This window comes from Heptranchias perlo, chromosome 22 (genome assembly GCF_035084215.1).
Source record: "Heptranchias perlo isolate sHepPer1 chromosome 22, sHepPer1.hap1, whole genome shotgun sequence".
NCBI lineage: Eukaryota > Metazoa > Chordata > Chondrichthyes > Hexanchiformes > Hexanchidae > Heptranchias > Heptranchias perlo.
In genome coordinates, this window is record NC_090346.1 from 32,592,367 (window position 1) to 32,615,544 (window position 23,178).

The 23,178-nt window shown below is 40.5% G+C and overlaps 1 protein-coding gene and 1 long non-coding RNA gene across 4 annotated transcripts in view; one reads left to right on the forward strand and one right to left on the reverse strand.

Annotated features, from left to right (window-relative positions):
• The window catches only part of smg1 (SMG1 nonsense mediated mRNA decay associated PI3K related kinase), a 134,471-nt gene that overhangs the window by 58,470 nt on the left and 52,823 nt on the right, over positions 1-23,178 (forward strand). For both annotated transcript variants that reach the window (XM_068003214.1, XM_068003215.1), the window contains exons 25-38: positions 1,628-1,829; positions 4,675-4,784; positions 6,182-6,329; positions 8,219-8,378; positions 8,914-9,034; positions 9,568-9,816; positions 10,501-10,788; positions 10,884-11,028; positions 11,659-11,797; positions 12,073-12,294; positions 17,037-17,217; positions 19,848-20,009; positions 20,582-20,799; positions 22,153-22,307. In XM_068003214.1, the coding sequence (XP_067859315.1) occupies positions 1,628-1,829; positions 4,675-4,784; positions 6,182-6,329; positions 8,219-8,378; positions 8,914-9,034; positions 9,568-9,816; positions 10,501-10,788; positions 10,884-11,028; positions 11,659-11,797; positions 12,073-12,294; positions 17,037-17,217; positions 19,848-20,009; positions 20,582-20,799; positions 22,153-22,307 (2,500 nt within the window). The remainder of the gene's footprint in view (positions 1-1,627; positions 1,830-4,674; positions 4,785-6,181; positions 6,330-8,218; positions 8,379-8,913; positions 9,035-9,567; positions 9,817-10,500; positions 10,789-10,883; positions 11,029-11,658; positions 11,798-12,072; positions 12,295-17,036; positions 17,218-19,847; positions 20,010-20,581; positions 20,800-22,152; positions 22,308-23,178) is intronic.
• Positions 17,655-23,178, reverse strand: part of LOC137340632 (uncharacterized) — a 74,422-nt gene continuing 68,898 nt past the window's right edge. Inside the window, exon 3 of one of the 2 annotated variants that reach the window (XR_010966839.1) lies at positions 17,655-20,054. This is a non-coding gene — a long non-coding RNA (uncharacterized lncRNA). Of the gene's footprint in view, positions 20,055-20,087; positions 20,975-23,178 lie in introns of those variants that run through there. The other variant, XR_010966841.1, reaches the window with a different exon arrangement.

Here is a 23,178-nt window from a genome sequence, read left to right on the forward strand (position 1 = left end):
AGTCTAGGACAAGGGGACATAACCTTAAAATCAAAGCCAGGCCATTCAGGAGAGAAGTAGGAAACACTTTTTCACACACAGGGTGGTAGAAGTGTGGAACACTCTCCCACAAAACAACAGTAGTTGCTAGCTCAATTAATTTTAAGGCTGAGATCGGTAGATTTTTGCTAGCCAAGGGCATTAAGGGATATGGGCCACAGCGGGTAAATGGAGTTAGGATACAGATCAGCATGATCTCATTGAATGGTGGAACAGGCTTGAGGGACTGAATGGCCTACTTCTGTTCCTACATTCCACCCTACTCTGGTTACTGCTGAGCCAGAACCTGTGATACATGGAGGAAAGCTGTAACAGAACATTGGAACCACCTACAAAATAGGTAGTGCATTATTGCATGCACCGCTCCCACCCAGCTAGCCAATTCTGTACCTTTTGACAACCACAGTAATGAATATAGCTGTTACTTCCACTGTTATGTATATTACTAGCTTTCTGCAGTTCTGGAAAAACAACAAATGCTCAGGTGGAAGAGAGTCGTCTTTCTATCTGCAGAAAAGGAAGATCATGTGGGTGACATCAAACACCTTAAAGGGGGCTATGCATTTATGCCTTTTCATTGGTTATAAGATCAGAAGATGCATTTGCATGCAGAAGGCTCTTTGGCCAATTTGACCTTATTCTTCCAGAGTACCAACCTTACTGCCTTCCCATAACACCATCTATTTGTTCCTTAAGTGAGTAAAATATCCTGACCTCAATCACTCTTCCTGACATCCCATTTCAGTTGCTGGTCATCTTCTGTCCAAAGGTATACTTTCTGTTATCTTTCTTAAACTTGCTTTTCACAACCCTGAACCTGTGTTTCTTGTCCTTTTGTATACTTGAAAGTATTGTGTTGGGTTTACCTTCTCTGTCACATCAAGTATTTCAAATTGGAGTTACACAGCTTGTACATTGAAAATGGTTCAAAACCCCTGGCTCTGAGAGTTTCACTCCTATTAACAGATTTGGATGGCCAGTCTGACTTCAGAGTTCTAATATTTTTGTTTTCCACTTCACGGTGATGGAAAAGCAGCACTATTTATCTACCTATCTATAAAGTCTTACTGAGGTGTCTTCCCCGCCCCCCCCCCCCCCACCCCCCAAGGTTGGAGTCCTAGCTCATCTAATTCTTCATAGATCACTCCTTTAACTTCAGGGTTCAGCTTTGTTGCTTCCCTCTTCCCTTATCTCTTTGGCCCCCTTATGTAGCACGGATCAGAACTATATGCAGTAGTTTAGATGTGGCCTGACCTAGAGCACTGTACATCTTCAGCATGATATCTGGGGGTCTGGTCTCAACTTGGCAATAGCACATTCTATTAACTTTGTTTATTGTCGTCTCATACTGTTTGGACATGGTGAGAACTGAGTCAACTAATTCCCCCAGGTTTTTTTCTCCCATGGCGAATATTGTTTGATTTGTGGGTATGGAAGTCGATTTCCCTCCTATATTCCTGGTGGTATATATAGGTTGTTTTAGGCTAAGAAATAGAGACACTACAAGGTGAGCCATTTGACTTTGCTGTCTTTACAAAATAGACTGCAACTTTGCACAATAACTAATAGAACTTTTTGTTTTATACAGCTGAAGGCAAGAAGACTGTTCTTACTAAACAAAGTGACACTTCCCCTGAAGTTGTGAATTATCTGGCAAATAAAGCTTGTGAATGTTACATTTCATTATCTGACTGGTCAGCTGTGGAACAATGGCAGAATGGTATCTTAGCTTTGAAGAAAAGTACCAATGGATCATCCATCCACCTGAAGGCTGACTTTAACTACATCAGGTTAGAAATTTTATGCTGTAATTTTTATTTTGCACAAAATACACAATGTATTGTTCTGGCAAGATACTTGAATAGTTAAAATACTTGGACAAGAATTTTTCGTCTATATGGAAAAGTCAAAAATATAAATTTAATTTTTAAAAACTATCTTGAGATTTGCTGCCTAGTTGACATCTGCCATTTTAAATTGCCTTTCTCGTCTCTCCTGCCTTGAGATCCACTCTGCCAACATCACTAGTGGGAAGAGCAACAGCATCCCAGAACAACTCCATCCATTTCACTAATTGTTGGAACTTTTTTTTTAAAAGATATATTCACTCTCAGGATGTGGGCATCGCTGGTAAGCATTTATCGTCTATCCCCAGTTGCCCTTTAGAAGGTGATGGTGAGCCGCCACCTTGAACTGCTGCAGTCTGTGTGGTGAAGGTGCTCCCACAATGCTGTTACGTAGTGAGTTCCAGGATTTTAACCCAGCGACGATGAAGGAACAACGATATATGTCCAAATCAGAATGGTGCCCTGGAGGTGATGGTACTCCCATGCACCTGCTGTCCTTGACCTAGGTGGTGAAGATGGCAGGTTTGGGGGATGCTGCCGAAGAAACCATGGCAAGTTGCTGTAGTGCATCATGTAGATCGTACACACTGCAGCCATAGTACGCCGCTGATAGAGGGGATGGAGGTTTAGGCTAGTGGATGAAGTGCCGAACAAAGGCCTGCCTTGTCCTGGATAGAGTCGATCTTCTTAAGGGTTGTAGCCTCACCCATCTAGGCAAGTGGAGAGCATTCCATCATACTCCTGACTTGTGCTTTGTAGGTAGTGGAGAGGCTTCGGGGAGGTGAGCCACTTACCACAGAATACCCAGCCTCTGACCTGCTGTAATAGCCATGGCATTTATGTGGCTGTTCCGGTTGAATTTTTGGTTGATGGTGGGGGACTCAGTGAAGGTAATGTCATTGAATGTCAAGGGAAGGTGATTAGGTTCTCTTGTTGGAGATGGTCATTGCCAGGTACGTATGGCATGAATGTTTTGTGCCACTTACCAAACTAAGCCTGGATGTTCAAGTTTTGCTGCGTGCAGGCATGGACTACTTCATTCCATGAGAAATTATGAATGGAGCTGAACACTCTGTAATCATCAGCGAATAGCCCCACTTATGATCTTATGTTGGAGGGAAGGTCATTGATGCAGCTGAAGATTGTTCGGCCTAGGACGCTGCCCTGAGGAACTCCTGCAGCCATGTCCTTGGACTGAGATGATTGGCCTCCCAACATCCATAACCATCTTCCTTTGTGCCACGTATGACTCCAGCCACTGGAGAGTTTTCCCCCTGATCCCCATTGACTTCAATTTTACTAGGTCTCCTTGGTGCCGCACTCAGTCAAATGCTGCCTTAATGTCAAGGGCAGTCTCGCTCACCTCACATCTGTAATTCAGCTCTTTTGTCCATGTTGGACCAAGGCTGTAACAAGGCCTGGAGCCGAGTGCCCCTGGCAGAACGCAAGCTGAGCATCGGTGAGCAGGTTATTGGTGAGTAAGTGCTGCTTGATGGCACTGTTGATGACACCTTCCATCGCTTTGCTGATTGGGAGTAGGCTGATGGGGTCGTAATTGGCCAGGTTTAATTTGTCCTGTTTTTTTTAATGGACATACCTGGGCAATTTTCCACATTGTCTGGTATATGCCAGTGTTGTAGCTGTACTGGAACTGTTTAGCTTGGGGTGTGGTTAGTTCTGGAACACAGGTCTTCAGCAGTACAGCTGGGATATTGTCGGGGCCTGTAGCCATTGCTGTGTCAGTGCACTCTGCCATTTCTTGGAGTGAATTGAATTGACTGGGGACTGGTATATGTAATGGTGGGAACCTCGAGGAGGCTTAGGAGCTGATCTGAAGTTATTAAACCCTGATCGAAAAGAACAAAATGCTGAATGCTGCAGCATATTCAGTTGATAGTGGACTCTCTGGATTGGCTTCCAGACACACGTGAAGTTCTAAATTTTGTTGAAATAAATGAAGGCACAATGGTACACATGTGGCATCTCCCTGTTGATGACTTCACTGGAGCAGATCTGGAGGAGAAGAGAATCAGCTACTTAGCTCTAATCAGCCAATTTGAAACCTTTTTATGGTAGCAAATATGTTTTATTGAGAAACATTGAAGGAGTACTTGGAACAGAAAATATTGAAGGAGCATTCCTTCCATTTAATGGTTACTGTAAAGATTATATTTTCTTCCTTATGATTTCCTTACTGTGAAAGGAAAGATTTTGCTGTGGCGATTAATGTGTGTGGTGAGAGAGAGAGATTCAACATCAAAACATGTAAAGCAGTCAGCTTTTCCTCTGTTCGTACCCTCAATAAATAATACTTAATTTGAGAGTGCTGAAGCCTGTGTGTGGGTATTGTCTGAAGATGCGATCTGGTTTCCCTGTATTGAGCCCCCTTCCCTCAATGGGCAATGGGAATTATGAGAAAATCTGTGAAGAATAGCTAGTTGGGTGAGATACCAGAGCCTCAGCAGCTGCCTATTGAACCATGCCCCAGTATGAATCACTGCCTTCAAGAGAGGAGCTGTCAAGGGAGACATTTGAAAGAGAGAGAATAATTCCTTCTAAACCAAAGTTAGCTCTTGTATGATTGACTCAGAAGTTTAGAAGCTTTTGAAACAGTGTGATTTAGTATTTTTCTGTCCAATTGATAAGCTAGTAGATATTAGTCTTGTTTTAATTTTTGTGCTGAAATTCCAAACTACAGAATTATTAACTTTTAAGAATTTGGACCTTGTTGATCTACAAGTCCTATAAGTTACAAGTAAAGTTAAGACTTAAGGTGATTTTGTTGCAGAGCTCTCGGTAGCTTTGAGTGTGGAGATTTTCCTGCGTGTCAGGAGCAGCTGGAACTATTGCCTGGGGAGGACATTAACTTCATCAATGGAGCTGCTAAAGAAAAATTAGGTATGCAAGAGTATAAATGCATGTGAGCCATGATCCAGGACTTTTTTTTCCGGGAGTACTTTTACAGATGAGACATGTGGCGAGAGTATTCACAATTAGTTATTTATAACATAGGAAAAAGGGGAGGTCGGTCATTCAGCTCTTTGAGCCTGTTCTGTCTTTCAGTTGGATTATGGTTGATAAGTACCTCCACTCCATTTACCCGCCCTTTCTCCACATCCGTTGATACCGATACCTAACAAAAAGCTATCACTCAGTTTTGAAAATTCCAAAAGACTCAGCATCCACAACCTTTTTATGGGAGTGAGTTCCAGATTTCTACTACCCTTTTTGTGAAAAAGTGCTTCCTGATTTCAATCTTAACTGGCCTAGCTCTAATTTTAACATTAGTTCTGGATTCCCCCACCAAAGGAAATAGTTTGTCTGTATCTACCCTATCTGATCCCTTTGTTTTTAAATGCCTTGATTAGATCACCTCTCAACCTTCTGAACTCCAGGGAATACAAACCAAATTTATGCAACATGTCCTCATAATTTAACCCTTTCAGCCCCGGTATCATTCTGGTGAATCTACTGTTTCCCCTCCAAGGCCAATATATCTTTCCTGAAGTCCGGCGCCCAAAACTGAACGCAGTACTCCAGATGAGGTCTGACCAAGGCCCTGTCCAACTGAAGCATCACTTCCTCACTTTTGTATTCCCATCCCCTTAAAATAAAGGCCACAGAATGGCTGCTTTCTGTGACGTATGATTCTATGATTCCATTAGTTTTTTTGCTTTTTGCACCTATCCACTAGCTTTTACTGATTTGTGTACAGGGACACCTAAATCTCTTTGCTCCTCCACAGCTCCTAGTCTCTCCCCATTAAGAAAATATTCTGATTTGTCTTTTTTGATCCAGAGTGGATGACCTCACACTTCCCCACGTTAAACTCCATCTGCCATAGTTCTGCCTATTCATTGTAGGTCCATTTGTAACATCCTGCTCCCATCTACAGAAACATTAATGGTTTATGCATTACAATATACTGAACCTCATAATCTTTAAAATAATTATATCTTAACACATTGAGACTTCCAAAAGTTGCTTTCAGAAAATCTAAATTTTTTTTCTATAATTCTCCAAGTTAATAGATTCCAAGTGTGTCAACAAAAGCAAAGCAAAACATAACCAAACCGCATGAACATATTATTTTGAGGCTAGATGTTTTAACCTAGTCTGGTTGAAAATCTAATGCAAAATTTTAGTTGGTTGTGTACTTATTTTTGAACTGTACATGTACAGTTCTATAGTTGGTTCTTGGATGTATTTAAATTATCTGCATTTCCAAATTGAGACATTATTTCTTGCGTTGAATTGCTGATCTATTTGCTAAATATTGAAAATTATGTTTGTAGACATGAAAAAGCTGCTTCCAAATGCAATGAGTCCTGACCCGAGGGAACTTCAAAAAGCCATTGAGGTTCAACTAATGAGAAATGCGGTCTGTTTTTCTTCTACCATCGAGCAAACAGAACAGGAAAAAAAACTCCAGAATAGCGCAGAGTAAGTGAATCTGACTGTGTTTCATGGCATTTTTAAAGGAATGTTTTTCACTGAAGGCTGTCAGACATAGTGTTCGCGATAATAACACCGGAAAATGCTGGTAAAGCTCAGCAAGTGAGGCAGCATCTGTGGAGAAAAAGAGTTAACGTTCCAGATCAAGGACCTTTCGTCAGAACTGAAAGATGTTAAGAGTTAAGTTTTTAAGCAAGTACAGAGCCAGGGAAAGTGGGGGAGGAAAGAACAAAAGGGAAAGTCTGTGATAGGGTAGAGGGCACGAGTGATTAAATGACAAAAGGGATGATGGTGCAAGAAAGGTGGTACTGGGACAGGTTAAGAAACAAAAGATTGATCAAGAGTAGCTGTAAATGGCAACATCAGAACCGTTACCAGCACTTGCTGTCTAACAAAATGGGAGCAGTGGTTATGATCTGAAGTTATTGAAATAAGTGTTGAGTCCAGAAGGTTGTAAAGTGCCTAAACGAACGATGAGGTGCTGTTCCTTGAGCTTACTTTGAGCTTCATTGGAACAGCGTAAGAGGCCGAGGTCAGAGTTGGGAGCGGGATGCAGAATTAAACTGGCAAGCGACTGGCAGGTCAGGGTCACACTTACGGACAGAGCGGACGTGTTCAGCAAAGCAATCACCCAGTCTGCATTTGGTCTCCCCAATGTAGAGGAGACTGCATTGAGTGCAGCGAATACAGTATACTAAATTGAAAGAAGTACAAGTAAACTGCTGTTTCACCTGGAAAGGAGTATTTGGGGCCCTGGATAGTGAAAGGGCAGGTGTTGCATCTCCTGCGCTTGCACGGGAAGGTGCCGCGGGGAGCTGAGCCGGTGTTGGGGGCAATCGAAGAGTGGACCAGGGTGTCATGGAAGGAGCGGTGCCTTCGACCTTCAAAATGCTGAAAGGGGAGGGGAAGATGTGTTTGGTGGGATCGCGCTGGAGGTGGTGAAATGACAGAGGATGATACGTTGAACGTAGTGGCTGGTGGAGTGGAAGGTGAGGACAAGGGGGACCCTTATGGTTCTGGAAGGGAAGGGGTGAGGGCAGAAGTGCGGGAAATAGGTTGGACATGGCCGAGGGCCCTGTCAACTACAGTGGAGGGGACTCCTTGGTTGAGGAAAAAGGAAGACATATCTGAAGCACTGGTGTGAAAGGTGGCATCGCCAGAACAGATGACACGAGTGGAGTGTGATCTTTACTCTACTCTAATGCCTGGCAGTTTTCATTGTCCAGCATTAACATTAAATGCACCCATGTTTCTGTTTTTTTTAATCTGCAATTGAGCATCTCACATAAAGGAATAATTGCAGGCATCACGTATCTTTATTCCTGGAGAGCTACAGCTCAATTACTTGGCTGCATTTAACAAACTTTTATTACATTATTGCACATAATGAGTCTGAGAATAGTTTGGTAGTGATCATTCTGATTTATCGAGCAGCTGTTAGTAGCTTAAGATATTTTTATGTTTCAGCTTAGGAATTCTGATGCTAGGGTAAATAATATAAATGCTATTTTTGTGACCTTTCCTTAAAGTTTCATTAATAAAACCCAATCATGATTTTAGTCTACAGAAAATTAATTTGATAAATGTGTAATTACTGCGACTTTTTTTAAAATTCTGTCGTTAATCCTTCTCTATGCTCCCACCATTCCCTGATCACTGCCAATGCCCCATAGGGAGCTGCATAAGTGACTGAGCGAAGCACTGAGCAAAGGTGAATTAACCAGACAGCCAGGATGAATTAGGAACTTGTGGGGGAAAAAAAACTTTACTTTGTACCCGCTCAAGCTAAGAACTGATGGAAATTGTGCTTTCCAAAAGTAACTAAGCTGTACTTGAGTATATTTGAATTGCTGTTAATACAAATTTTTGTGATTTAGAAATACAGTCAGGTATCTGAAACAGATGGCACGAATTGCTGTTGGACCGCTGAGACTATCCACATTATCGATGGCGGGATCTCTGCCAATGATGAGCACTCTACAGCTGTACTGTTCAACTGCACTTGAGAACACTGTGACAAACAAACTGTCCACAGAGGTAAGTTTCTTAAAGTTCCAGCAGAATGGACTTGTTAAAAGGACTTTGTTTCTTCTAATCTATTAGGATTACATGCCATACTGTTAAATGCAATAAAAGGGCAGTTTATTTAGAGCTGCCAGCTTCGCCAAGAATTTGTGTGAGACTCCAGGACAAAATAGCATCAAATTGTGTGTTTGTCACTCATTGACTCAATTGGGCTCCTTGGGTAGACGTTTCAGTTATTGTCTAAAATGCTGGGTATGGTGCAGTGCAAATTGCATTAGGAGTTCGTTGCTTAATGTGGAGAAAACTGATAACACCTTGCTTGACGACCTCCAGGGAGTTTCACTCCACTTTGCTCTGGTGTCAAGTTGGGTCCTGACTCTGGATTCAGGCCCCTTTCACTATAATTGCAGTGTTGGTGCAAAGTGAAAACTACTTCACCCCAGCATTTCAGTTGTGGCATGAATGCGCCATAATTGGGAACGACTGTGCATTTTGTACAGACTTGGAATTATGGAAATTATATAAATTAACAAAATTGTCTGTGTAGGATTGTCTTCTGCCACTATATAGTGAGGCTCTACAATCCTGTAAACAGCATGATGTCCGTCCATGGCTTCAGGCTTTGAGATACACCGTGTACCAAGCTCGTATAGCTGAAAAATTGAAAGGTAAGAGAATGATTTAATGTGATCAGAACAAAAGTGACATCATAAGAATTAAACTTCATATTCACCAGGTATCTTTATTAGTTATTACTTAACTACATCAAAAACTGTTCAGTGGAATGTGCATTATCTGCTGTAATGGAGGAGACCTTCCTCCTTTCTTGCTCCCCGGTCTCCTCCCATTGGGTAAATAATATTTGGCAGATAATTGAGCCCCTAAATTTGCTAGCTAAACTGTAGGCACAGGAATGAAAACTAGTGCAATACAAATAAAAATAACTGTGAAATGAGGTGAAGTCTTATGCAAGACCTTGTCATAGGAAATTCTGCTAACCAGAAATGCAGACAAAGGAGGTTCCACCATACAGTCTTTCAGATGTTAAACCTCATATTGTATTTCTTTAGAAGGTAAAGAAAAAACTTGTCCACCTGCAAAATTCAGTTTTAGTATTGATTGGCTGACATGCAATTTAAATGTTCAAAATTACACACAACTGATGATGTAAAAATCCATTGAAAATATTCCTTTTGTTCAGGTTCCAGCACTTCAGTTAATGGGCATCTCATGGAACTTGGGCTCACAGCAGTTAAGTTTGCTCGCAAACAGGGAAATGTCCTTTTGGCCACCAGACTCCTCGAGCAGTGTAGTAAGACTTCATTGACCGATGCAAACACAGCACAAGATTTAGTCCATCTGTTCAAACAGATGTCATTGCATGGCACTGTTAATGAAAAGTGGGGACCAGAACTTGATATTGAGAAATCAAAGCTGTTGTACACTGCAGGTAAGCAAAGAAAGTATTTGTAATGAATATTTGATAGTATTAAATCTTGATGTTTTCTGTCTTTCATCATCTTGGTCCCTGCTTTAAGTCTCTTTTTAGCAAAAAGGGCAGGCAGGCAATTTGCTTTCAAACCCCTCTCCATTCTGCTGTGCAACAGTCCAAGAGAACTTTTTTGCTTTCCCCTCCTGAGAGTATAAAATATACTTTTACCTTTCTTACTGAGCCGTACACTTGTGGCAACCATGAGGCCAGCTGCTTTCCCTGGCCTTTGCCAGTGCTGCTTCGAACTGGCTGTAAGGAGCTATTTAACAGCAGCTAAGGGAACCAATCTCTTTTTCCTCTCATCCCCCTCCCCTGGCCAGTGGAATGGCGCCACATGTGTTGGTGCTCCAGCGTGTTGCTTTACTGCTTTCTGTGGAGAAGTACCTGGCCTTTGTGTATCCATGGGGGGTGGGGAGGGAAAAGACTGCACCAGTAATCATGTGCAAGAACCAACGTCATTGTTGTTGCCTGTGCTTTCTTATCTTTATATGAATAACAAAATTTGTGGTACTTTAATATTTAACTTTGTTTTGATTTCTATCCAGTAAACTGTTTTGAAAGGATACGTTATACCTTCATTGATGCAATAAAACTATGCTGAGATATTATTGAGTATCTGAAACATTTGATCATTGTTAATAGGTCATTCTACACATGCCATGGAAATGCTGAGTTCTTGTGCCATAGTCTATTGCAAATCTGCCAAAGCAGAATCTGCAGTTGCCAAGTCGATACTCACATTGACCAAGTGGATTCAGGCAGAATGGAAAGAAATGTCTGCCCAGCTAAAGCAAGTCTTCAGGGCTCAGCAACAAAAATCAATTACTGGCCTGCCAACCTTGGCAAAAAACATAAATACTTTGGCTGAATTGACTCCTCCTAGTTTAATAGAGGAAGTGGCTTGCCCCAAAATGGTGGTTGAATCAACAGGTAAGTGTACTGACATTAATTTCACACCACTGAGCAAAAGATTTGCATCTTTTTAAAAGTATATTAAGATTGAATTAAAATTTTTCCAATTTCAGTGAATATTGGGGTTGGAGAACCTGACTTCATTTTAGGGCAGCTGTATCATCTATCAGCAGTTCAAGCACCTGAAATAGCCAAGTCTTGGGCAGCATTGGCCAGTTGGGCTTACAGATGGGGCAGGAAAGTGGTTGATAATGCTAGGTAAGTGTGTGGGTGATTTTGTTTTTAAACTATTCAATCTCCCATGACTTTGCACATGGGGAGTCAAGACCAAGTGTAGTCTTCAGGTGAACTGGGGTTATGGCATAGAAGAATAATTCAGTCCCCATTTTAAATTCATACATTTTATACTTTATTTTTATACAATACTTTGATTTTATATTATTAATACTTAAATAGGAAAACTTAATGGAAAATTAGGAAGCAGAGTTGGTTGGCGCATAGGAGTTCCTCTGCAGCGCAGGCCTGAGGAACTGGGAGATCCAAAATTGGTGGAATGGTGTAATTACAGCGTGACATGTTTACATAGGCAGTTTCCATTATAAATGTGTACATACGAATTTGTAATGGGAAAAGCTGATGCACAGTGTGACAAAAACAGGACAACGGGAAGTGACGTTTTATAGGCATTGTTTGCAGATATAAGATTTTTGGTATATCATTTGTGTAGTGTCGATATTGACCTATTTACAAGAACCACATACATTTTGTTTTAGTATAAAGAATGGATAATATCTGCAATATTAACATCTAAAGTACATTTTCAAGTGAGTTTTGTTCTGATATATTCTGTGATCTGTAAATCTTATTTTGGGTTGGACTTTTATACAGTCAGGGTGAAGGTGTGCCACTTCTGGCCAGAGAGAAGACAGAAGTTCAAAGTCTACTTCCAGAAAACACATCTGAAGAAGACAAAGAAGCTATTTATGGAATTTTGGGCCAAGCTATGTGTCGACCAACAGGAATTCAGGTAAACGCTGGAAAAGGGTGTGCTTTTCTGTTGGTCATCTGTAGGTAATAAAGGGAAATTGCTTCAAAATATTTTTGTATCAAAAAATAATGAATCTAAGCCATATATCTGACAACTGGACATAAACTGTTGCAAGAAAAATTATTTTAATTAAATTTGCATGTTTTTGAAATGTGTTTTCCAGGTAATTAGTGTAAGATTTTTAGCTCTGGTTTTCTTTCTCTTGATATGAACTGAAATCTGTAGCTTGAGCTAAGTCTAAAACTTGTATTCAGGATGAAGACATGGCCCTGCAGATAAATGATGATGAAGAAGATGACATGGTGGAGGTTATTTGGCGGCAGTTGATGACTAACTGCCCATGGCTTGCTGACCAGGATGACACTGTGATAGAAGGACTAATTGAAGTGTGGAGAAAAGTTGTAGACAGGATATTCAACCTTTATAAGCTTTCTTGCAAAGCATACTTCACTTTCCTTAAACTGAATGCCGGTCAGGTTAGTAACCAAATTTCTTATCATTCTTACACAAAAGCAAATTACTGTGGATGCTGGAAATCTGAAATAAAAACAGAAAATGCTGTTGGAAACTCTCAGCAGGTCAGGCAGCATCTGTGGAGAAAGAAACAGGTCATCGACCTGAAACATTAACTTTCATCAGAACTGGTTCTTGCCGGTTTCACATGGTTGGAGTGGGGGGGGGGGAATGAAATGGGACACTTATCAGCCATTAAATATCCATCCAGTTGATATTGTTTTATTTGGATCGTCTTCTATCAACTTGGCAGTTTTCAGTTTTTTTTTCAGTTAATATGTTATATTTATATTTCTTCTGTCAATGAAATCTTCCTCTGGCCAATATCTTGGCTGGAGTGATTTGTGCCAGCACAATATCTTACTAGATTTTGATAGGAAGTTCCTGATTTAAAAATTTGCAGCTACTGCAGGAAGGGTTTTCCTGCAACTGGCCATAACCTTCTAAGGCCCAGAAAGAAGCTGAAGTTCTGATTAGAAACGTACTCTTTGATCCAGCCTTCCTCCAAGAAGGTGACTTATCCTGGTCATGAGAAGAAATAATGGAGAAAATGGCATAAGTAATCCACAGAGAATGTTCATCTCAAGGCCATAATCATCAGACATTGGATGTGCCTCTTTAATGAGGCCTGAGTCGTTAACTGTTGGGCGAGTTTCAGATGCAGATTGTATACTCTACCGTTAGTTCTAGAATCTGATTACATGTGGAGAGGGAAGCATCCACCATAACTGCAAATCATTTTTTTGGTGGTACTGAGGCTATGCTCAAGTGATCTGGAAGAGGCTCCTGTAAAGGAAAGTTGCTGTTGACATTTGTTCCCAATCATAAGCAAGAGGAATATTCCCAAAAGGTTCTTGAACTGCAGGTTCCAGGAATGAGCTCTCATCAGGATAGGATAGCTGCATTCCTGAAGAAAGCTGCCTCTGCTGATGGATATTTTGTTAAATGCCCTGGCAGCTGACTTGCTTACATGAGATTACCCTGTACTCGTAATGCACTTCATCCACATGGGACTTCAGCTATTTTCCTGTAGGATTCTTCAGTTTTTAGATGAAAATACACATCCTTTGCAGTACATGACTTGAGTGTTCCTGGAAACACCACTTGGATTAATGTTTGGAAAAATTAGTATCTTGAGCTTTTCCTTTTTAAAAAAAATTAAGGAGTTCTTTATGAACTGGTAATTCTTGTACTTTTTGGTTGTCCAAAGTCGCAGAAATAAAGATTTCCTGGGCTGATACTATTCCTATAGCCCTGCAATCTGCAGTTTCTACATCTTGGCACAAGCAGCTCTTTGGTCTGTAGTGTCCTCAGAAACTACACCTGTGAATTTTGGGGAGATGTTGAAAAATGTAGACAATGGCCCTTACTAATTCATCTGACAGGATCTCATTTGCTCAAGTTTCCTGATGTATCCTGCATTAAAGGTTCTGGGTTTGTTGGTGACTTCGTGGAGACTTTTTTTCTGTACCCTGAGCACCTAAATAATTCCTTGGGTGAACCCTTTTGTGGTCCAAAGGAAGTCTTTTTGCTTGTTTGGTATGCCACTGATCCGATGCTAGTTTATTGTGCTCTTAAGCATCCTCCTTGCAATGGCATTTCTTGTGTAGCTTGGAATTACTAGCCAGAAAACCTTTCCACAAAGTGGTAAATCTAAAAGCCACTGTGGGAGGTCTACAGGAAAATTTGAAATCCTTCAACCTGTATATTTGTGGAGTATGGTATCTTTAGCTCTCAGCTAAGCTCTAGGTTCAAAGGTGTCCATAGCATTAGCTATAGCTTGACTCAGAAGTTTTCAGTGTATCTTTCTTTTACTGTACCTCAGACTATAGGAAGGTCATCAAAGTGGTTGTAGCAATTATTGTATTTGTTCTAAACAAAGATTAGAATTGCGCTACACCACAGATGATATACGAGTACGTTAGTGGTTGTGGGAAATGTGCTTTCTGTCCGTATAAACTTCTTGCTTTGGAGTAATTGTTGACAGGTCTTTGCTGTCTCAAACGCTGGCTGTCTGTCCAAAATAAGAGATGAGAGGACAACAACCCTGCACTAAAGCATTGAACTGCTTAGGGAGAGGATGGAGGTTCACACCTGCAATTTCCCACATATTGAGTACACAGTATCTGTTGGACCTCTGGTGGCAAAGGAATGCAATGAGCTTTATTACACAGATACACACATCATAAAGTAGTGAAGCAAGTTAATAAGGCCATACAAAATGCAAACAAAGCACCGGGGTTCATTACTAGAGGGAAGTTATGTTAAATGTGTATGGAACCTTGGTTAGACCACACATGGAGTACTGTGAACAGTTCTGGCCTCCATATTATAAAAAGGATATAGAGGTATTGGAGAAGGTGCAAAAAAAATTACTAGATTGATACCAGAACTGTGAGGTTATACCTTTCAGGAAAGATTGAACAGGCTGGGGCTCTTTTCTTTAGAAAAGAGAAGACTGAGTGGTGACCTGATAAAGGCCTTTTAAGATTATGGAAGAGTTTGATAAGGTAAACGTAGAGAAGATGTTTCCCCTTGCGGGAGAGACCAGAAGTAGGGGCCATAAATATAAGATAGTCACTAATAAATCAAATAGGGAATTCAGGAGAAACTTCTTTACCCAGAGAGTGGTTAGAATGTGGAACTCGCTACCGCAAGGAGTAGTTGAGGCAACTAGCATAGATCCATTTAAGGGGAAGCTGAACACATGAGGGAGAAAGGAATAGATGGATAGGTTGATGGGGTTAGATAAGAAGGGTGGGAGGAGGCTCGTGTGGAGCATAAACACCGGCTTGGATCAAATGGCCTGTTTCTGTGCTGTACATTCGATGTAATGTAAAAAATCAGAGTAATTGGTGAATAAACTTTGCCTGATAGTTCTGACAAGACATGATCAACTGTTGTAGAATGTCCTGTATATACAATTTCACGTCCAGTTGCTTTTATGAGAAATTGGAGCTTTGTCTTATGTAGATGGCTTTCTCTTTTAAAAAAATTGAGGAGTCAGCAAAAGACTGTGTAAACAAATATTCCTGATTATTACAGGAGCCCATTGGAGCAAGTCACAAACAGTTTGAAGTAACTTCTCTCCAGCATCTTTTATTTTCCACGTCAGAGAAGAGAGTTGAAATCTGGGCATGTCTGCCTTTCAGGTGCACCTGCCAGCTCTGATTGTATTCTCACTAACCCTAGGAAACTAAGATTTGGATTTTGAGTGGATAAGCAAACAGACCGTAGGCATCCAAAGGAGATGTGTGAAACATCAGGAATGTAAGAATGTTTCCTATGTTTGGGGCAACCCATGAAGAGTGGAATATTCTACCTGTAACTCAGGATAAAGTCCACTGTTCTCTGGCAAATCAGCTGCTACCACAGAATAGTAGCTGCAATGCCAAAACACCTCTGACTTGTGCTGGTGAGAGAATTGGCACTCTGTTGGTACCACTGCTGGAGGGGCATGCTATAGCACACATTAGCAAAGCCATCTATGTACTGAGAGGCTCTTGGTGGCTGAAGGGAGAGTATTGATCATTTTAAAAAGTCACAAAGTTATCATGGTTGATTGCTCTCTATTTCTTTTGAGAGCTAAGTTGGCAGGGGTGTTCGAACTTACTTATCTCTGATGTGCATTGATTTTGGTAGCAGTTGGGATCCACATGGGTGCAGAGTTTAAGTCGACTACTTTTAGACCGTTACAAACTGTACTGTTGTGTGAGGCCCAATAGTGCCTAATTCAGGCAAAATTAGCATGGAATGCTACTTGACTAGTGCACCTTTTGTGGAATGCTCGATGAAGCCAAACTTGAGGTGTAACTATGCCTATAACAGACCTGGAAGCTTGTTGTAGCCAGGATAGCTTTTGAGTGAACAGAATGGTTATATCAAACTCTTTTGGAGAAGGGTTCACATTTTCTGAAAATCATGCAGTGTCAGACTGAAAGGGGGAATTGTAGGTATTGATCACTGATTTAAGGATTTGTGATATTTAATGCAAGTTTTAAAAAAAAAACGGGACCTGATGTCTACAGAGGGCCAAAGCTTAGTTGATGAAAGTTGAATTGACTGAGGTAAACCTTGATGGGCTGTACTGAGTTAGTTTCGTATCAAAAGAGGACAATGTTACTGGTAACCAATTGAAAGTAAAAGTGAATAAACTTTGAAGAAATATTTTTGAAAATTATTAACAAAACTAGTATTACTAAAATCTGCCAATTTGTAGCAAAGGGGACTGGGGAGAACATCCCAGAAAAAAGTTTCCCTTTAGTGACAACAGAAGGGAAAAGTACTAGTGCAGTTCAGAATGAATCTCTGGAGTCCGGTCATCTGACTACAATGGTAGCAACATGATAGAATTTTCTTAAGACACTACCCCTCGGTGGGATGACTGGATGTTCTTGTGGAAGTTGAACAAATAATGAAAGTCTACATTTGATTTAAAACTGCTCTTTGTTTATATAGTATTATATTCATTTTTGTAAAATTCTGTTCTTTGGTGTATGCAGTCACTTCCTCCATCTCTTCCTGTACCCCCACAACCTTAAATACTTAGAATATTGCCTGCTTTCACTATGCATTCCAGGATCTGATGTAATTGAACCTGAGCCTGTATTTAACACTTTAGCCAACTCTTAATTTTGGGGATTGTAATGAGATTTGTGAAATATGTTGAGTTTTAATGTGTTTTTCTATATTGTAATCTTTGCAGGTTCACGTGGATGGTGAAGATCCGAAGGTGGTACTTAATAATATGCCCACCAAGCAAAGCAATGATGATGTCATTGTTATGGCTACTTTAAGATTGTTAAGATTATTAGTGAAGCATGCTGGCGAACTCAGGGAGGGCTTGGAGCATGGTCTAGCCACCACCCCCACAGCTCCTTGGAGAGGCAAGTATTAAATAGTGTGATTGTGTCATCTCAAATCACTGCTGATACTGAACTTTAAACTTCTAAGAGCAGATTGAAATTAGTTCAACTATAACAACATTTAGGCAGCCTTGTTGGGAATTGAAGTGATGCTGTGACCCAGTGAAACCTTAAATATGATGTGTTCTCAAAGTAGCAGAGAGGTTCTGTAGTGGTTATAATTCTTGGTACATTTTTGGGTTTTACAAAGAGTTCTTTTTGGCTCAGCATCAAAAATCAGACTCCTTACGAACTGTAGTGTGACTTTACACACACTATATCGTATTATAGCATTGCCCAGGGGTTGAACAGAAACCCATGTTACTGTATTTAACTTACTGCGTATGTCACTAGGCCTCTTGTGACCTTAGATTTTGGGAAATTGTAGAATAAACACTCAGACCTTGGTTTAGGCTATTAACTATGGACAGGTTTATTAAAAGTGACATAAGCAGAAACAACAGACAATAAAACTAATTAGTCATCAACAGAACTTTGTCTATATGTTCTTTATACAAAAATAGCAAATAATGCTGAATCTCTCAGTAATATTAGACCTAGATCAGAGTCTATAATGTAACTTGTATGTGGGGTTTCATCAGACCCAATAGTCTCCGACCCGTAGCTAGGTGGCCTCAGAAGTACTGATCTGGAAGCATGTTCCCTGCAATATACCCGTGGAAGCTTAGACTTATGATGGAGGACAGCAATAATGCCTTGTACCCAGATCATATAACTGTCACTCACCTGGAGGTTTTGAAGACAGTAGAGCTGCAATGTCTGCCTTAAAGTTTACTACCCGACAATCTGTCCGATTCAGTAGACTGAATTTGTATACAGCTAACAGGAAATAGTTCTGAAAGCACCTATTCAAAAACCCACAGTGGGCTGCAGCCTAACTACTAGATGCAAATCCATTTGTCGTTTATTTGTAAAATCCCTTTGGACTGAATAGAACAAAGCAATCATATAATTAAAACATTAGCAAATTAATGCCTTCCTTATGGGAATGTTCCTCTGAGTCTCCTGATGCTGTTGACTGGCTTTTGCAATAAGCAAAATGTAAAAGTAACTCTCTAGATCATAAGAAACTCTCCATATATTTTGAAAACTAAAGTGTGATGAAACTTCCCATCAGTCATATCTTTTCAAAGTAGCCAAAAAATGAGATTCTGTAATAGTTATGACAGCAGGATCTGATGTAATTTGCAAGTCTCTAGTGGCAGTGTGATTCCTAGAGGTCTATTAAGCACACAATTCTCTCTGCTGCTTGGTTGAAGAGATTGTTGGAATGTGCTCACTGTTTAAACTCAAACATATACTTACCATTTCTATCTATCTAACTAGTATAGGAACAGTACATCTGGTACGCACATCTGTTAGACTTAGTGTCATCTGGAATTTTTTTTTTCTTCACTCATGGGATGTGGGCGTTGCTGGCAAGACCAGCATTTATTGCCCTTCCCTAATTGCCCTTGAGAAGGTGGTGATGAGCCGCCTTGAACCGCAGTGCTGTTAGGAAGGGAGTTCCAGGATTTTGACCCAGCGACTATGAAGGAACGGCGATATGGTTCCAGTTCGGGATGGTGTGTGACTTGGAGGGGAATGTGCAGGTGGTGTTCCCATGTGCCTGCTGCTCTTGTCCTTCTAGGTGTAGAGATCGCGGGTTTGGGAGATGCTGTTGAAGAAGCCTTGGCAAGTTGCTGCAGTGCCTCCTGTGGATGGTACACACTGCAGCCACGGTGCACCGATGGTGAAGGGAGTGGATGGGGTGCCAATCAAGCGGGCTGTTTTGTCCTGGATGGTGTTGAGCTTCTTGAGTGTTGTTGGAGTTGCACTCATCCAGGCGTGTGGAGAGTATTCCATCACACTCCTGACTTGTGCCTTGTAGATGGTGGAAAGGCTTTGGGGAGTCAGGAGGTGAGTCACTCGCCACAGAATACCCAGCCTCTGACCTGCTCTTGTAGCCACAGTATTTATATGGCTGGCCCAGTTAAGTTTCTGATCAATGGTGACCCCCAGGATGTTGATGGTGGGGGATTCAGCGATGGTAATGTCGTTGAATGTCAAGGGGAGGTGGTTAGAGGCGGAATGTACAGAGAAGCTCTCCAGGAGCACATGAGCAGGTGATGCATACCAATTCCGTAACATACTAAAGTTTCTGAGGGGTTCACTCAGCTATGTTGGATTGGAGCTAATGACACTGATGCAACAAGAAGCCATTCACATGCGGGTTTCTCTAGGACTGGAAGCTGTTTACACTGACTTTAGCACTGTATTTTCAATGATAATGACTTGGATTCAACAAGTAGCAATTGAGCTTTAAACTATCTCCATATATTTATTCATTAAACAATAACTTGTGTCATCAACCTAGCAATCTTGCAACATAAGTGTATGTTTTGCAATAACAGCATTTAGCATAACACTAAAGTGTAAAAGAACCATGCATAAGTTTTTTGCATCTGAAATATTTTAAAACATTTTGTGCATGTTAAAATATTTCAGAACGCTGGGGGCTTGAATTTATAATGATGCTTGTGTGTCTTAACTCGTAGCACGGTTTACTGTTTTCAAAATGTTCCTTACATTTGTTGTGGTTTTTGTTGCAGGTATTATTCCACAGCTGTTCTCGCGTTTGAATCACCCTGAGGTATATGTACGTCAGAGCATCTGCAATCTGCTGTGTCGTGTGGCTCAGGATTCTCCTCATCTTATCCTTTATCCTGCTATTGTTGGCTCAATATCACTCAGTGGTGAATCCCAGTCCTCTGGTAATTAACATTTCTGTCTGTATCTGGGGCGCAACCTGCAATTGACTGGTAAAGGCATTAGTAGTGTTAATGAAGATATGTTAACTGATTACAGAAATCCTAAATTTCTCTTTTCAATAAGTAGGTTACTCTAATCAAATAAAATGCTGTTTTTGTACATTTTCAAAGCTTGAACACCTAAAATCAACTTTTCATTTTTAACTTTTTAAAGACTACTTTTCACTGCCCCCAGCTCAAATTTTCCTTTTTCACTCTCCAAATGAGCTCAATTGGATGTGCAGGATGTCCCAGCCAAAGATATATGATGATGCCTAATTAGCTGACCGATCAGTGTCCACTTTCTCTATTCTAGTGTTGAATATTTTGACACCATGGGAAAAGCAAGCTTGTCCCAATTGTGCCAGATTAATTTCAGAAATAAGCAGCCCTTAACATCAAATCATGGAGCATATGTTAAGAAAGCTGCTCTCTAATGGATAATCTAGATTGCTGCCTTTTATGTCAGTTCAATTTATTTATAGTAAATCTTGTTCTTTCACATCTAAAGAAATATTGCGCTGCTTCTCCTTCAGGAGCCAAGTTGTCATCTGCAATTCCTACCCTGCTGAGTAATATCCAGGCTGAAGCTCTGTCCGGAGGCGAATGTGAAGAAAATAGTCCGCCTGGGTCACAAGATAGTATCAAAGATGAACAGAAAACTTGTTTTAATGAAGATCAAGCCATGATGCAGGACTGCTATAGCACAATAGTAGATAAGCTGTCATCAGCAAATCCTACCATGGTTTTACAGGTACTGTGACCATTGTCACTAAACTGCAGTTAGAATTGTCATTTTTTTTTTTGTTCTGTTCAGACTGTTGAACTCCATTTTAGTGGGTTTCTGAATCCAAAATCTGTCCAGACCTGGAACCTGGTCCATTTCTAACCCAGAATAAAGGTGAAAATGTTCTGCTTCCTCTTGATAGCTGTTAGTGGACATAAGAAAGTTGGATGACAACATTCAATTGACATGTTTCTTTTTAATGAATTCCTAACCAATAATTGAAACTGGGAAATGAAGCTGTTTGATATAGAGGGTGTCAGCTGCTGAACTGAGAGATTCAGTGAATCTTAAAAACTGGAATTGTATTGTGTAAATTATGTTAACACATTTCAGAATCTTACATCTGAAAATGCCACCGGACAATCTAGTGCTGTACCACAAATTGAAATGGCAAGTTCTTTTTATAATTTAAAAATACCAATCTTTCCCACTTTTAGGAGAACCTAGTGTTTGTAGGATATTTTCAGGATCATGGAGACCTGCCATTTCAGGTCTCTGCTTTCCTCCCAATATTTGATGCTGTACATTACAAGGATTGTTCTATGTACATTCTGGAGCCAGAGCTTTGGGCTGTCTTAGAGGCGAGTTGGGAGCTGTCTGAGCTGGAAAAAGGAACTAGTGCAAACTTTTTCAGAGATGGTAGGGGTGTCCTCCTACTGTTTCCTTCTCCAAGAATGTTTCGTAAAATAGTATAGCAACCACAGTTCTTGGCAATTTTGTGTAACTAATTGTGCAAGCAACATTTAGTATTATTACCTGGCTTTTCACAGGTTTGCCTCCCAAGCTGGGGATAATGAACTTTCATATTATCGGTAACTTGGAAAAATACTATACATATTATGTGCAACACTCTTAAATCCTCTTCATATAAAGCTCAGTTATTCCCATCGATCAGCTTCTGCTTAAAGACAAAATATTTGCACTAATGCCTCGTAATTCAAGTTTGGGAACCAGCTGGTAAAGATGACTAAATATTAAATGAGACGTTGACATTAGTTATGGGATTGCAGAGTGTATGGCTTGATATGGAGCACAGCAAATTGACACTTCTTCAAATTCTGACTATAGTTGGTAAATGGTGAAGAGCCATAGTTACTTTATATTTTTAGTCCTTTGTGATCTTGCCGAGCTGTGCTCAGTTGAAAATTGAGGGTGCTTTCTTTAAGCTAATGTGATTTCCAGAATTTGAGATATGACGGAAATATAGACTTAAGGGCAGCCATCTTAGTGTTCAGGTAACACAAATGATGTGAATTTATGGTGTTCTTTGATTTTAAGAATCAAATCTATTTTATCTTTTTTAATGTGCTGTTACTGCAGGTACAGATGCTAGTTGGGGAGTTGCGGAGAATTACTGTACTGTGGGATGAGCTCTGGCTTGGAGTTCTTCAGCAACAACACATGCATGTGCTAAGACGCATTCAGCAATTGGAGGATGAGGTGAAGAGGGTTCAAAACAATAATACTCTTCGCAAGTAAGTGTTTCAAAGCTGGATAAGTCCAACCAACTAGTTCAACCATATATTTGTTGCATTACGAATGGGAACTTATTCAAGTCAAACGTTGTTATTTATGGGGCTAGCTATAGTGTAAATAGAATTGGAACAGTCAAAGTATTCGGAATCATTCAGGCCCAGATTTTGCTGTCAAAATAACGGTGAGGCTAATGGTGCTCGCCGTTATTTATGCGCAAATGGTACAGCAACTTCAGGCGAGGGGCAGATGCGTGGTTAAACTCAAATATCCAAAAGTTGCTGTTCAAGTTGCACAGCTCCACCGTTAGCTCAGTGAAAACGACATCTCGTTGTCTGCCTCGCCAGTGGCATGAAGTTGCTGTATTTGCATGGTAGATATGAACTAAACTCACCACAAAGTTAAGTCTTGTCCATTCCAGTCTAAGTATCCTTTTAATGACATGATAAGTGTTAATTTCTGCCAATCAACCTCTCTGGCACTGAAAGTTAACTATTACAAGTGTGGAGTTTCATTCCTTCAGGTTTTAATTGTTAGAGATTTTAAAAATGTAAAATTTTAAATTAAAATTCTATATTTTTTTCACTTTTCCTTTGTTTTTTTTCCTTCTCTTTTGGTACCTAATTTGACATTGAATTCACCCACTCCAATTTACACTTCCTTCTCAGTATTTGCAGTATTTCACAATCCATCAATCTGATTGATTAAGGAGATACACAGTTGCTTGCCCTGTTCACTCAGGTCCCAGATGCCCTGTTTCCTTCACTGCCCCGTTATCAGCTCGCAGTTTCAGCAACTTGCCACGCAAAAAATTTTAAAACCTAAACGTGCAAGGGTAAGTCTAACAGCAGATATCGTCGGATGCCCTTCCAC